Below are 15,976 nucleotides of genomic sequence, written 5' to 3' on the forward strand. Positions count from 1 at the left end.
TGTCTTGGGAAAGAGTAATAAGAGTCAAGGTTTGAACACATGGTTTTGTTTGTTTGTTTTTTCCTGAAATTCTAGGTGCCAGAATGTTCCCAACTTTGGGGCTTTAGAGAAGCAATGAAGGTACGGTAGACTGTACATCCTTCAACACCTCCCATAGGAGGCAGACAGCATTCGATGAACTATAGCAAGCAGACAGTCATAACAGGGTGAACCAAGCAGTAAACAGAACCTCAAAACAGTACTGGCTATTAGGTGTGAGCTAGTAGATACCTGCTGACCTCTGAAAAAACTTGATTGGTAGGAATTGTGGATTTTAACAAGGACTGTGCACCTTTACTAACTAAATCAAACATGCCTCAACACTTTTTATTGCCCTCAGTCCTTGTTTATTCCTTTGAGAAAACATTTTTAATTAATTCCTACTAAAGAAAAGTGTGAGGATAAGGAATACTGAACTAAATATTTTCTTATCTACCTACCTCCCTGCCCTGGAATCTTTTATTTTATGAATTGCTTGTAATTAACAGATACATGCTTCCTTAATAATTTCTGAAGATGGAGCCACAGTCTTTAATTACTACAGGACTATTAGTAAAGTTGGGAAATTAACACAGATACTGTCTAATATCTAACTACAGACCGTTTCTAAATCTTGTCAATCATCCTATAAATGCTCTGGAGAGCAAGAGAAAAACAAACAAAAGGAACCCACTTGGAATCCCATTTTGCATTTAGTTCACGGTTCTGCGTTCTAAACTGGAGGAGTTCTTTGGCCCTGCTCTCTTTCCTGACCAAGACAATTTTACGGAGAACCTTTCTGAGGTTTCCTCATAATCAGATTCTCTGTACATCTAATTATGGGATATGACTTCTATTTCCCACTACTGGAAATACTAGCTTTGACTGTTTAACTAAGGCAGTGCTGCGGTTAGAGTAAGAGTGTCCTGTACAGGCTCCTGTTGTGAATCGCCAACCCTAATTGATAGCAACACTGTCATAGGTTTTGGAAACTTTAGGAGGCAGCTCACTGAGAAAAGGAATAAGGGAGGTTCCTGAAGATTTCTTTTCCATGGCTCCTTCCTGTTTCCCTCTCCACCGTCTATCGTGATGTAAATAGTTTCTGCCACTCAGTCCACTCCAATGTGTTGACAGAGTCCTGTGACTGTGGGCTAAAACCTCTGAGTTTCCTCTGTGGTAGATAGAATATTATTTTAAGGTGCGTGACTTTTGTTTAGGCTTCATTCGTTTAACTCAGTCCTAATAAAGAGCTGAACTGCAAGACAGGAGCAAGGATAGCCGGAGCTGGGAGGCAGAGAGTATAAATAGAAGGAGAAATAAGAAAAGAAGGAGCAGCAAGAGAACAAGGATTTCAGGGTAGCCACCCAGCTACACAGCAATCTGCAATCTGCAATTGGCAGAGTAAGAATAAGATTTACATAAGAGAACAGGAAAAGCCGAGAGGCAAAAGGTAGATGGGTAAATTTATGCTAAGAAAAGCTGGCTAGAAACAAGTCAAGCTAAGGACTGGCACTCATAACTAAGAATAAGCCTCTTTGTGTGATTCATTTGGGAGCTGGGTGCTGGGGCCCCCAAATGGGAAAAAATATCTTTAATTAATTTCTTTCCATTTAAATTGTTCTTTCAGAGAATTTCCTTGCAATGGCATAAATGTTACACTTAACAGGTGGTATCTAATAGGTTCCTCAACTGTAAAATTATATTTTCTTTTATGCCAGAATGGCTACCAAATGGTAATTCTCCAATGATAACATTTTTTATTTTAGTTGACTTTCTAGCAGAACAAAGAGCATTTCCTTCTAACCACTTATTTATTTTAGTATAATTCAAATATTCTTAATCTGTTTTGAGACTGCAAATGTGTCCATATATGTGTGCATACATCATACATACATACATACATGTATGCACATTTACTTGGGCACATACACATGCATGGATGAATCAACAAATAATTCATCTGACAGCTCCAATTATAATATAATTTTACAGGGACCATTGAACACCTTTAGTCATTTAATATTTCACTTACACACACACACACACACACACACACACACACACACATTCACAAACCCTTTTATCATCCATTGTCTACACACTAGCATTAGGACTTGAATGCTTGCCTGCAGCTTTCTTTGCCATTAAGTCTGAGGGTGAAAGTCTATGAATTACTCTACCAACTTCTTAGTATTCCACATTACTTTCAATTTTGTCAGTTTGTTTTCTTTCTCTTTGTAGCACAGGAAACATAAAATATGGTTCTAAAAACCTAACTAAGCTAAGAAGCATATGCAAGAGAGTGACTATCTCCACTGTGGAGTCCCTTTTACCTTGTTCTTGCCCTCATGTATTTTCTCCCTGACACTCACTCATTCTGATAAACTTCCTGTTTTCTTTTATAACAAATGGGGACAGCATTGTGTACTTTTTAATTTCCCCTTTTTACTATTTTGTTGCTTTCATGTATATGTTCGTTTTCTTTGAGTATATGCTAGTGAAACCATGTGCATGCCTGGTGTCGGCAGATGCCAGAGGAGGGTGCCAGAACCAGAACTGGAGTTCCAGATGATTGTGAGCTGCCATTTGGGTGCTGGAAATCGAATCCATGCTCTCTGGATGAGCAACCAGTACTCTTAGCCACTGAGCTAACTCTCAAAAGGTACAAATATAGAAATACTATATACGCTTTAAGTATACACTGTTCGTGTTTTTTGTGTGTGATGTGTGTGGGGGAATGCCAGTGTGTATACATGTGGAGGTATTCCCCCCCCCTCTGAACCTGAACCTCACCAATGCTCCTAGAGGATTACACAGCAAGCACCTTGCCCGCTGAACCATTTCCCTAACTCAATTGAAAGCTTTTTTACATATCAATATTGAGGAGGGGTGTGATTTACTGAGTACCAATCTGGAGATATCCTCCTTGTATTTCAATAGCTCAATAATTCATTACACGGATATTAATTTGAAGCCACCCTGCTTATGGGAATCTGAGTGTTTGATATATTTTCTAACTGTAAATATTTCATTAGACAATCAAATGCATTTGACTTTCATACTTTTGGAGATGTGTCATGTGAAAATTCCGATCTATAAGATAAATTTATAGATTCATTAGATATTGCCAAGTTCCCTTCCAAAAATGCATTCCCTCTTACAATTTATAGAAGGGTTGTTTTCCATAGCCCTGCCAGTGCTTTTTAATAGTTGGCAATCTAATTTAACAGCTAAGAAGGAGGGTCACAGAGTAGCATTTATAAGTACTTATCGGGTAATATGGGTCCCTGGCATCTTTTCTGTGTATCTCTGTCTCGTTTTTCTGTTCACCTTTACATGGTGCTAATTCTCTTTTTTTCATGCTTATAACACAGCTTTTTCTGTAAGCTATGTTACAAATAGTTATGCTGGTTTGTCAAGAAGTATATTCACTTTATGGCATTTTTCTACCACATAAATTGTTGGTTTATTATTATTATTAAACATAAAATGTGTCCTTTTATTGATTTTTTTTGATGTTGAAGAAAATTAGAAAGCTTTCTAAGTAGTTTTATAGGCATCCAATCATGTTTTCTTGTAGGTTTGCATAAACTCACTTTTCACTTTGAAACCCAGATAATTGTGTATAAGACGTGCTCTTGTGTCAAATGACTAGCCAGTTTTCACCAGTATTTATCAAAAGATCAATGGCTTGTTCAGAGATATGAGTCACAACTTTAATCATTATGGATGCATTTTCATTTCTATTTGTTTTCTCATTGCTGGTAATAAAACAGACTCAATTACTTTTCTCAGTAAGTTTATAATATTCATGTAGGACTTGTCTGCTTTTAGAGCATTTTCCTTGCAACTTTTGTACACTCATATTTGTTTTGTATTCATTGTGAATAGAATCTCGTTTACCACAGAGAAATGTGGTATTCTGACTATACATTGTTTAATTTACAGATGTATAGGGAGTTGACACTGATATCTTTTTGATGTCAAGTTTCCTACCTAAAAATAATAGATGATTTTACATTTGTTCACATTTATTTTCATAGGTTTGGGGAATATTTAAAATTTTTCTTCTATAAACATTGCAGGGGCTGATGAGATGGTTTGCATGTATACGCAGCTGCTGCCAAGCCTAAGAACCTAAATTCAATCCCTGGGATTCACAAGGTTAAAAAAAAGAACTTACTCCTGCAAGTCTTACCTCTACATGTACAGTGTAGTAGTAGTGTACACACACACACTCACACACACAAACCCACATGCTCAATAATTAAAAATGAAGAAAACCCTGAATAATTTTGTATATTTTCTATGGTGTCCTCCTGCATGTTTACCTCCATTTTTTGTGCTATAGATGGCCTTGTTTACACTATACTCACTGTTTATAAGCATATATAAAATCTATTAATTTCAATGTATTTTGCCATTCCACCTTAGTGAATTTTTTACTATTGATCATTAATTGTTTAAAGATTTATAAGCATACAAGATCAAGTATTTCTTACTATTAAACCTTTTGATTTACTAACATAAATTATTAGAAACCAAGGTGCAACCTGTTTGTGAAATTATTGGAACAAATATTGTAACAAAAATTCAATGAAGCATACTTTTTCTAAGAATATTTGCTATACATTAATATTCATCAATACTTTTCAGAAAGTATTATTTCTTTCGGGTTGGGTCAGAAATTTAATGCTATCAAATAAATCCAACATATTCTCTAGAATTAAAAGATGAGTTGCAAACTTCAATATAAATACAACTTAAAGCAGAATTGGTTGTGATCCAAATACAAACAGTGAAACATACTACATTTGTAAAACTACATTGTAGGGGGTTAAGGATTTAGCTTGTGCCCAGCATGATCATGGCCCTGGTTTCCATACTCAACTTCAGAAAAATAAATAAAAATAAATTGCAGGTTGCTATGTGAATTTCCAGGATATAAAGACCCATAGATCTTGTTTCAAGTAATGGCACAGCCTTACAGAATGCATCTCAACTATACTCTCTTCACTTTCAGGTCACCTATCATTAAGCTTTTCGAAAAAGAGGGTAAAAAAATGGAGTGACAAGTCCCCTCAGAGCACATGGGAATGGAGAGAGAAGTAGGAGAAAGAGAAGGGGAGGAGAGGAAAGCACGTGTGACTAGGAAGATTGAGTCAGGGTAGGAATAGAAGACAGAAGAGAGAGACAGAGAGAGACAAAAAGAGAGAGAGAGAGAAAGGAAAAGACTCCCACAACATTTTGGAGACCTACAAGACTATCACCAGCTAACAATTTGAGCAACAGTGGAAAGGCTACCATAAATGCCCTTCGCGGATAGTGAGATCAACAACTAACTTATCCACCATCATGGAGCCCTCATCTAGTACCTGTTGGAAACAGAAACACCCATACCTAAACACTGAATTAAACTAGAATCCAGATGCAGAGAGGGAGAAGACAAGACCAGATTGCAGAAACACACAGAGACAGCTTACCTGAACAAGGAGGAGCTAATGGTCCCCCAGACTGATAGCTGGGAATCCAGCATGGGACTGACTCAGACCCCCTGAACATGGGTCTCAGCCAGAAGGACTGAGCAGTCTAAGGGACCTCAGACAGTGGAACTAGGATGTATCCCTGGTGCACAAAAGGACCTTGTGGACACATCCCCCATGGAGGGATACTGCCTTAACCTAGAGACAGGAGAGAAGTCCTAGTCCCTACTTCAAATGACTTGACTGATCTACATGACGCCACCTGGATGGCACTGGCCTACATGTGGAATTGGGGTGGGGGGATGGGAGGGGAAGGAGGGAGGGGGAACTGGGATCGACATGTAAAATTTAAAAAAAATGGAGTGAATATGCAGTGCTCATTGATTTAAAAACTAAATATTGCTCAACTAATAAGGAGCCATATGGCAATCAGAATTTTTTTCTAAACACTTCCCTAAACAATGAACTGTTTTTTTAAATGATTAATTTTCTTTGTGGATGCAAATGTGGGCATACACCTGAATGCAAGTGTCCTGTGGAATCCCCTGGAGCTGGAGTTACAGGTAGCAATAAGCAGCTCAGCATAGGAGTTGGGTACCTAACTTGGACCCTTTGCAAGAGCAGTAGCACTCTCGTCTGATGAGCCATATCTCTAACCTCTCAGACTTTTGATAGCCAAATTCTCATTTATTACTTCATAACATTTGTTATGTTAACTTCTGATTGTTTATTCTGGTTTATCTTAACAGGTCTGTGATTTGTTTAATTGGTAATTTGTGCTCCAGATATTTAGTTTAAAAAAAATGTCTGGACTTAGTATTCCTCCCACCCACCTCCCCTACCTACCACTCAGTGGGCTCAGGAGATGAGTCAATGGCTGATGCTTGCCAGACACCATGCAGACTTGAGTTCAAATGCCCGTGACCCAAGAAAAAGCAAGGTATGGCAGCAAACATCTGCAAACCCAGTGCAGAGAGGTCAGAGACAGGCAGGTCACAGGCTAGCCAGTGAGCTCCAGATTCAGTGAGAAACCTTGTCTCAAAACACCAGGAGGGAGAAGACTTGAACATACAGCCCCACCCCCAGTCTTGGACATTTTGTCTTGAAAGGTTTCATGGTAGCAAATGCCTTTAATACCAACACTTGAGATTAAAACAGAGGTAGTTCAAGATAGCCTGGGCTATATGCTGAGGTTCTGTCTCAAAAATACCCCTAAAAACCCACAACGTTTGGGAGATAGAGGAGAGAGGTAGATCTGTGAAGAGTTGAGAGAATGGGGGTGAATATGCTCAAAACACATACAAAACTCAAAATTCTCAAAGAACTAATAAAGAAAATATACCAACGGCCTTTTGGCACTTGTGGGTAATTCAGAGAAACACAATGCATGAATGATTCCCTGATGACAGAATGCATTGTTTGGCTATCTCCAAAGAGGAAACTGTGCTCAAACCTCTTCAAAGGGAAAAATGAAAGATGCTAACCCCTAACCCATGGAGCTCAAATGGACATGGGACAAAGGAAATGTGCAGAACAACACCGATCCATGTTAAGGGATCTTACAGGCTTCCTACGAAAATTTCATGAGGAAGTAACTGAGAGTCACACAGTTTCACACTCAAGTAATGATGAACTATGAGTTCCAAGGGCCTTTGGTTTGCAAATCTCTTTAGTTTACAAATACTAAGTTTTCTATGCTGTTAAAAAAAAAATGGGGGGGGGTGATTGAGAAAGATAGAAGAACGCTAAAGAAATAAAAACCTTCACACACACACACAAAAAGACTACCTCGAGTCACAAAGTGGTCAAGCGTGGTTTCAGAAGGAAGTGTTGATGGCAGCAGTGGCTGAGTCTCAGTACTGCCCTCTGAGGCCGCCACCTGTGAAGCAGGGAGGGTACATAACTCATTATTGTTGAAGTGTGGAGAATTAAACAGCAGACATACAAAATATCCTTAAGGAAGCAAGTTTAAAATTAATTTTACCCTATAACCACAAAATACACTAAATCCTGTAGCTAGTTTTCTGATAATGTCATGTTCTATGACGCCTTATAGGAACTGTTACAAAGTCCATAAACCAGTAACTTGAAAGTGCCAAGCTTTTATTTGAAGCCCATTAAGATTTTAAGTTTCTGATATAAGTAACTAATGGCTCTCAACTGGCTGAATGTTGAAAGGCTTAAGAGACACACTTTAATAGGTAAAATGTATTGTTCTGGAAGTTCTTACATTTCTGTATTCAGATGAGTGTTTTGCCCCCATGTATATACATTTATCATCTATGTGCTAGTGAGCATGGGGAACAGAAGGTGCTGAATCCTGGAAATGGAGGAACCAAAACCAAATCCTCTGCAAGAGAGACAAGTGCTATTAAGTGTTCAGTCATTTCTCCAGCCCTATTTTCTTTTATTTAGTTACAATAAAATGGTTTGTTTTTGATGTTTCAAATTGCACACTTAAGCTTTAATAATGCCTATGAAAGTCAGTGTAAACACTGAAGAGACAGGTGATTCAGAATTTAAAAGCACTTGCTGTCCATTCCCTAGCGCCCACACGGCTGCTCACAACCATATATAACTCCATTCCCAGGAGACTTGATGCCTTATTTTAGCCTCTGCAGACACATGTGTGGTAAACAGACATACATACAAGAAAAATAAATAAATGACCCATATACATAAAGTGGGGAAAATCCTTGCAGATATAGAATTTAAAAAAAAAATCAATGAAGTATTAAAAGATTTTTCTCCATCTTGTCTCCTATCAGAAAAGAACTTAAATTTTTTTTTTTTTTTTTTTTTTTTTTGGTAAAGCTTGGCAAAATGCTGACAATGTGTTTCAGAATACAACATTGTTAAAAACATTAAACCTAATCGAAATGCTGTAGAAAGCAAACACAGATTCACCTAGAGGTTTATAGATAAGGCCATGACCTTCTAAAATTGACTGAATTCAGCCTATTGTGTTTGGCAGTTATGTGACAAATGCCTCTCTAGGGAGGTAAGATACCTCTTTTTCTTACCAACATTTTTTTTTCCTCTGTGAAAAAGCACAATGGATGCATACCTAGGGAGCCTGCATGTTGGTGTGTGACATGACATGGGGCACCCACAAAACTGACAAATAATCATTACTATGACAGAGACCACCAAGGCACATCTATAGACTCCCTGTGCACATTCCTAGCATAACATACCTTTAATTTACAGTGATAATGTGAAAGTACTAAGAATAATTTCATTGATAGTTTCTCATTGTAAAAGAGAATATGAACTTGAAAAAAATTCATAGATACTAACTCCACATATACTTAAAAAAAAATCTCCCTTTTGGGACATAACAACAGACACTGAGGAAATCCACAGAGCCATCAGGACATACTTCAAAAACCTGTACTCCACAAAATTAGAAAATTGAAAAGATATAGGCAATTTTCTTGATAGGTACTACATACCAAAATTAAATCAAGGCCAGATAAACAAGTTAAACCCCTAAGGAAATAGAAGCAGTCATTAAAAGTCTCCCAGGGCCAGATGATTTTTAGACTATTAGAGAGGAAGAGAAATTAATTGGGATGTGAGGCAGATAAGAGAGGGCAAGGAATGGGAGCTTCAAAATGCTTTATAAGCAAATATGAAATTATCAAATAACAAACTTAATAAAAATAATGTTTAAAACTTTAGATCTCAGTGACATATTTTTACAAGTTGTTTTTTATTAGTAGTACATATGTGTATGAGCATGAGCATGTATGTGCATGCACCTATATGGAGATCAGAGCACAGCTCTTTAGAGTTAGCTTCTCCTTCTAGAATGAGAGCCAAGGATCAAAGCCAGGTCATTAAGAGGGTACATCAGATGCTTGTACTCTCTAAGCTGTCTTCACAGCCCACCATGTACCATCCAATTGTGAAGAAGTTAAGGACTTTTATATACACAGAGACTGCTAGAGTTTAGATATTGAGTGTCCCCACAGGCCCATGTGCTACTAGGAGATGGAGCTTGTGGAAAAACTTCAGATCACTGGGAATGTCCTTGAAGAATATATCAGAGTTTACAGCCCCTTTCTGTGTCTTTCTTGGTGTCCAGGCTGTCGTGAGATGAATAGGCTTCCTCTATTACATATTCCTATTGTAATATATTCTGCGATTATAGGCCAAAATCAACAGGGCAAAGAAACTATGGACTAAAATCTCACAAACTAGGAAACCAAACAAGTCCAGTTGATTATTTCAAGTACATTGCAAGATCAATACAAAGCTAATGAGCACAAAGGTACTTCCATTTAAATAAGGATCATAGTCAAATAAGTTCTTCCAAAGTTCTTCTCAGAAAATGTTGTGCTTTAACTTGTAATAATGTTGATATAAACCAAAAAAATATAATTGTGATTTTTCTTTCTGTATCAAGGCCTTCTTGCATATGATAAATATTGTAAGTCAAATAACACAAAACAGTTAACACAGAAAATTTATTATTTATTGATTAGCTCTGATAAACAAGAAATGAAAGCATTTAGGTTGATCCTATAGCTTGACTAATTTTCTCCTACTGCTACTTTGCTATAGGCTTTGCCCCCCCCCCCAGTACACCCCAGTCCTCCTCTGTAATTAATTTTTCCTCTCCTGATACCACAAGGTAAACATTTCCACTCCACCACATGCCTCCCTGCATGACATTCTGCATCACTAAAGACAGGCCTAGAAACAACAATGCCATGTAACCATGTGCCTGAATCCCTGAAACTGTTAGCTTAGCTTCAGTAGAGACTTCCACCTGAGGTAGATTTTCTCAGGCATCTAGTCATCTAGCCACAACAACTAAAGCATAGCAATTTCATAGTCTTGTAAAAACTGATCACTTGAGAAAACGTACTTTCAAGCATTTATTGATGCTGTTCATCCTCTTTCTGTGAATCAATTAATAAAACTCATTTTGGCATTTAACCGTAGTATTTCTCTTGCTGAACTAAGATACATACTATCTTTACATTTACGCTTGGAAAGTATGACATCTAGTGGGAGCAGGGTAATTATTCTACATTCCCAAATAAAGGTCTAGTTTATAACTAAATACAACTCCTCTCTTTTGAATCTAATAAAGAGAGGGGAAAAAAAAGAAAGGAGACAATATAGAAGGTAAACTTTATCAATGTCTATATAATTACATTATCATATAGACATATTATTTATTTAAACTTCTAAAAACAGAGTTACCAAACCTTTGCTGCCCTAATAAAGTCCATCACACAGTCCTTATCAACAAATACTTGAAATATTAATGTGTTTTATAATTTAGAAGAAATGCTTTTTTTGTATGCTTGGACAAAACTGAAGACCAGCATCAGTTATTATGAAGAAAACCACATATGTATGAATGAAGACATCCAAGTATGTACAAATTTCACATCTTTTAGATATTGAAAAAAGTTTCTCATACAAGTATTTAGAGATGTGTTTGGAATTATCAGTATTACACTGGAATCATCTGAATGGGTAATCTTTCTCATTCTGCCTTGCCCTGAGTCAAAACTTCAGAATAACTAATGATTTTTAATTATACAGGATATGTCTCATCTACTAATAATGAAATTACTTTTGACATTGTTTCTACTATTGATTCTATCAGAAAAGGTAAGAAAGAGGGGTTGGTGACACTTAACTGAAGGACTGTACGTAGTATGACTACAGCCAGGCAGTCCCTCGTTGAAATTCCAGCCCTGCCTCTTACAGCACTATTTATCAGTTACTTGACTTCGGAATGACAAGCTTATGCGGGAAAGCACAAGGGTGTCTACCACACACAGATAGTTGAATACATTGAATAGAGTATTTTAAATAAATGCAGAGCAGGAGTCTTCTCCAAATATACTTTTTTAAAACCACAATGATTATAATAATAATCTTGAGTTTATATACAATGTTTTATCACTACAATACAAATTCAAACTTATTCAGAGACACAAATGGAACATTTCTGTGTCCTTCTCAATTACCATTGTTTCTGAGGTAGAAAGAGAGCTTGGTTCATGGTCCTGAATGGATGTCCCTGAGGGAGCCCTCCAATACTTGAATGAATCATCTAAACCTGTGACAACAAAGAACAGTTAGCATGACATCCTCCAGGTTCTCCAACAACTACCAGAATGAGTACTCCTTAAGGAAACGAGTCATAAACTACAAAAGGATGATTCTTCTCTGATTTCACTGAGAGGTTGTTGTAATCCCCCAACAGCACCTGTCCTAGGAATTCTAACACCCTTCAGCAGAGTAAAACCAGGAATGTGCATTTCTAACAAACACATAGAATACATCAATGCATATTGGCTCAAGAGCCATGTTAGGAGTAACGGTGATTCATAACAATCAAAACAACTGAGTAAGTTCTTTTTCTAATATGGAGAGTTATTTATCAAGTCCAAGAGCTTCATTAATTGTTATTTTCAATTCCTCTAAGAAGGGAATGGAAATGTGAATTATAATTCTTAATTTAAATAAAATGTGAATTATAATTTATAAACTACATTTAAGTAAATAAAGTAATGAAATTTCATGATTTCAGTTTGCTTTTTATATATACTATGTTCTTTATATATATTTGCACACAAATATATAAACAAATTTTATACATATATACACTCATTAGATAGTGAATAAATTCATATATTTGAGGGCTTTTGTACTTTTATTGAACCTTTTCTGTGTTAAGATTCTGAAACATATTTATTTCAAAATTAAAGAAATTCATGTTAAATGGATATTCATTTTATGAGATCTAATTAATATTAGTGTGTTAACATATGATACTTAGAAAACTCAAAAACATTTACCAAGAGAAGTAAAACTATTTCAACAAAAATTCTGATAAGTTCATGACATACCAAAAATAGATTTTTTAATACAATTATCAAATAAGTTAGACAATTTAGTTAGAACAGATCTCATTCATAAGAAGGTTTGGAGGAAAAAAATCTGTAGAGTGACAAGGAATGAATGTTCTAAAAAGTTTTAAGATTTTACTAAGGGAAAAAAGCTATAAGACTTTACTGAAGGGCATAAAGTAACTTATAAAACATTAATAAGATGTCAAACATGGCTTCCATGAAGAATTTATAACACAGAATAATGTTCGGGAAATGTTTAGGAAAACAGATACTAAAAGGGCACATAAAACAAACATCACATAGTGGAAAACAATATTAAGAAATAAAATATATTAAGGATATTCTCTGGGCTGTAGGACTGGAGATAATTCTTTTCCTGTATACTTTTTAATTATTTTTCATATGTTCTTTAATCAACACATGTATTTTAATGTCATCTTTTTGCATGTATAGGTAATGTACATGATTGTATATATGTTCTCACTTGTGCACTTGAGCAAGGAGGTCAGAGATTGATGCCATATGTCTTCTACAATTGCTTTCCACGCCTTATATATTAAGGTAAAGTTTCTCACGTTACACAGAGCTTGTCAGTCTGGCCAGTCTAGCTAGTCAGCTTGCTCTGGGGACTCCAGATCACCGTGCCCACCTTGCTTGTCTTTATGTGTTGAGGATCCTAATCCCAGTCCTCTCATTTGTGTTCTTTTACCCACTAAATTTTCTACCTGGCCCCTCAATCATTTAAAAAAAAAATTATGCTTTTTAAAAACAAATAGTCATAATACCATTTAAATCACTGCATTCTGAAGTTTCAGGAAAAGCAGAAAAATTCAAATCAAAGGTATATCTTCCTACATAACAGTGTTTCACCATGTGAGTCAAATGTTCATAGAAACGGCAATGATACAAAAGGGCCTGGAGGGCAGGTTTTCCTACGAGTGACAGCCCAGAATCTTCATCATGGACGCAGGGGCCCTGTGCGGAAGACAGAGAAAAGGCAATGATTTAACAAACCATTTCTTCAAAAAGATCCACTACATCTCAGTAAGGCAAAGATGTCCCAGATCCTACCACAGTCCTTCTAGCCATGGCTGCTTAAACTAGAATAGACTAGTATTTCACTTTACTGGAAGATTGATCAAATCTACCTCCTAAAGGGTCAATTTATTAAAATGCCTCTATGAAATGATCATTCTCAACCAACTAATTACACACTTGAGCAAAAAACAACAATATCTTTAAACCTACACACAATAGTAAAACAATTATTATAAATACCTGAAATAATGTGATCTAAGTAATGGTATTTAAAAATGTTTTTACTTAATTGAGTCAGCAAAGAAAATCAACTAAAATATAGAAGCATAAAAGAAGCAGATAAAACAGAAAAATAGAATGGGGTCAGAAAGCCATGCTTACTCATCAAGGTCAGTTAAAAGTAATGTGGTCCTGCTTTTATTTATAAATTATACTGTTAATCAAACCATGGGTCTCATACATGCTACGCAAATGCTCTCTTACCACCCAAAGTGGTCCTTTAAGGCATGACTTTACTAAACTATTTGTCAAAAATATTGACCAGTAAACCTCCACTGTCACCACTACAAAGAGTTTTCAGCAAGTTATAGTATGCTTAAATGTATACAACATGATAAAGACAACAGACATGCAACAACTCCAAATCATCCCAAGATAACCCCTTTGTCACTCAGAGAAAAGAAATTACCAGACTAAATGAAAACTGTGGCTTTGTTAATGCAGGCTAGGGAGTGTGGCTCACCAATAAAGCACTTAACCTAACATACCGGAAGCCCTTTACTGCTTGATCCCTAGCAGTAAAAGCAAATAAACACAAACAAAACAGCTCTCAAAAGTTAACTCCAACTTCACGCTGGCTACTGAACAACAAACTCAGTAAAAGACAATTCTGAGTGTAACATAAAACTATTTTTCTGTATTTCTGAGTGATGATTAATTTTATTTTGTAATACATTAATCATGTAAAATTATTTAATTCATTTTATGTCTATGTAATTGCTTCCTCTATCACAGACTCCTAAATTCACAAATATTTACTGAGAACAAGTAAAGAAATATAAATTGTATAAATCATGAAAACAACAAAATAGCTATTCAGCACTATTCACAAAAGTTAGATATGCTGAGTCTTTACTTCATCAAAGGTCTTTTGGGTGGGCAAAGGGAGCAACCATTAAAAAGACAGGTTACAAACCCACCATCTTCCGTGTTCCACTTTCTATCTTTAAAAGTGGTGATAAAGTGAGAAGTAATAAATGTTGTTTATATCAACTCCAGCAAATGTTCTCTGAATAAAATTATAAAGATCATCTAGCCAAATTATACTTACCTTTTAATAACTTTTAAAGTTCGTTCTTTTTTTATTTTTCTAAGAAGACAAACTAGATTTTAAAAAAACGAAGATAAGAAATGGCATCATAGTAAAGATGTAAAAATCCAAACTAGTTGATATACAAAAAATGATTATCTTAGAAAGCAGTGTAAATCTAGTTATGACACAGAGGTCAGGGAAAATCAAACCAAGAGGTAAATTATGGAATTCATATCTGGTAACAAAAAATGAAATGTCAATCAGTTTTTCAACAATGACTATACATAAGTCAAGTTCAAAGAAGAAAAATGTTTATGTAGGTTCATGGTTTCAGAGGTTTCATCTTTAGGTGGCTAGCTCCATTGACCGTACGTCTGTGGCTAAGCAGAAATATCATTTTAAAAAAAAAGGAGGGAGATATGGCCACCAGATGAGTGCTGGCCACCTCATGGCAGCCAGGAATCAGAAGAGCAAGAAAAGTCATGTGTACCATGAACAAAATGTAGACCTCAAAGATATGTCCCCCAGAGACTGCCTACCATGAAGCCTGAGTTCTCAAATACCACCACTGTTACACAGCACCATCCACTGTGTACCACCCTTTTGGTACACAGCCCTTGGGGACATTTCAGAACAAAACCATGACACCAAAAAAGGAAAGGCCATTATTTAAAAATCTGAACATTAGACTTCACAGATCACCTGATGAATGTCAGGGAGAGCTCAGAATGTCAGTGCATGAAGAAAAAGCAAACTTTAAGTTATCAGATGTCAATTATAAACATGATTACAAAGAAAAGTTCAGACTATCTTAGAACTCTCCAACTTGAAAATATAGTTCTGAAGGAAATAAACTAGAATATCAATTTTAAGACACATATCTTACTCATAGAGTCACTGTACACAAAATAGACTTACATACAACAGAAATGGAGCAAGAAACAAAAAAAAATACATGTAAGAATTTTAAAATAGAATTACTTTGGTAACACATAAAAAGTACTATAATATAATTCAAAGACTAGAAAAAAGATTCTAAATATAGAAATCTATAAAGTCACTTAAAGTATGACCACCATTAAGATGACTTCAACAAGAGATATTTTGTGGAATATTGAAGGTACTTCAAGATGTATATAGTAAAAGATAAAAAAAATATGATATTAACTACAGCAAATATGAAACATACCCATGTATATGAAGAATTTATAATTAATAGTGGATAGTAATAAGTGCTTCTG

At 35.8% G+C, this 15,976-nt stretch overlaps 1 protein-coding gene across 1 annotated transcript in view; it reads right to left on the reverse strand.

Annotated features, from left to right (window-relative positions):
- Positions 1-15,976, reverse strand: part of Rttn (rotatin) — a 117,614-nt gene that overhangs the window by 29,092 nt on the left and 72,546 nt on the right. Inside the window, exons 33-35 of the mRNA XM_051202025.1 lie at positions 13,171-13,360; positions 11,498-11,589; positions 7,290-7,380 (exon numbers count right to left, since the gene is read on the reverse strand). Coding sequence (XP_051057982.1) covers positions 7,290-7,380; positions 11,498-11,589; positions 13,171-13,360 — 373 coding nt within the window. The remainder of the gene's footprint in view (positions 1-7,289; positions 7,381-11,497; positions 11,590-13,170; positions 13,361-15,976) is intronic.

The sequence above is a fragment of the Phodopus roborovskii genome, unplaced genomic scaffold, assembly GCF_943737965.1.
Source record: "Phodopus roborovskii unplaced genomic scaffold, PHOROB, whole genome shotgun sequence".
Taxonomy (NCBI): domain Eukaryota; kingdom Metazoa; phylum Chordata; class Mammalia; order Rodentia; family Cricetidae; genus Phodopus; species Phodopus roborovskii.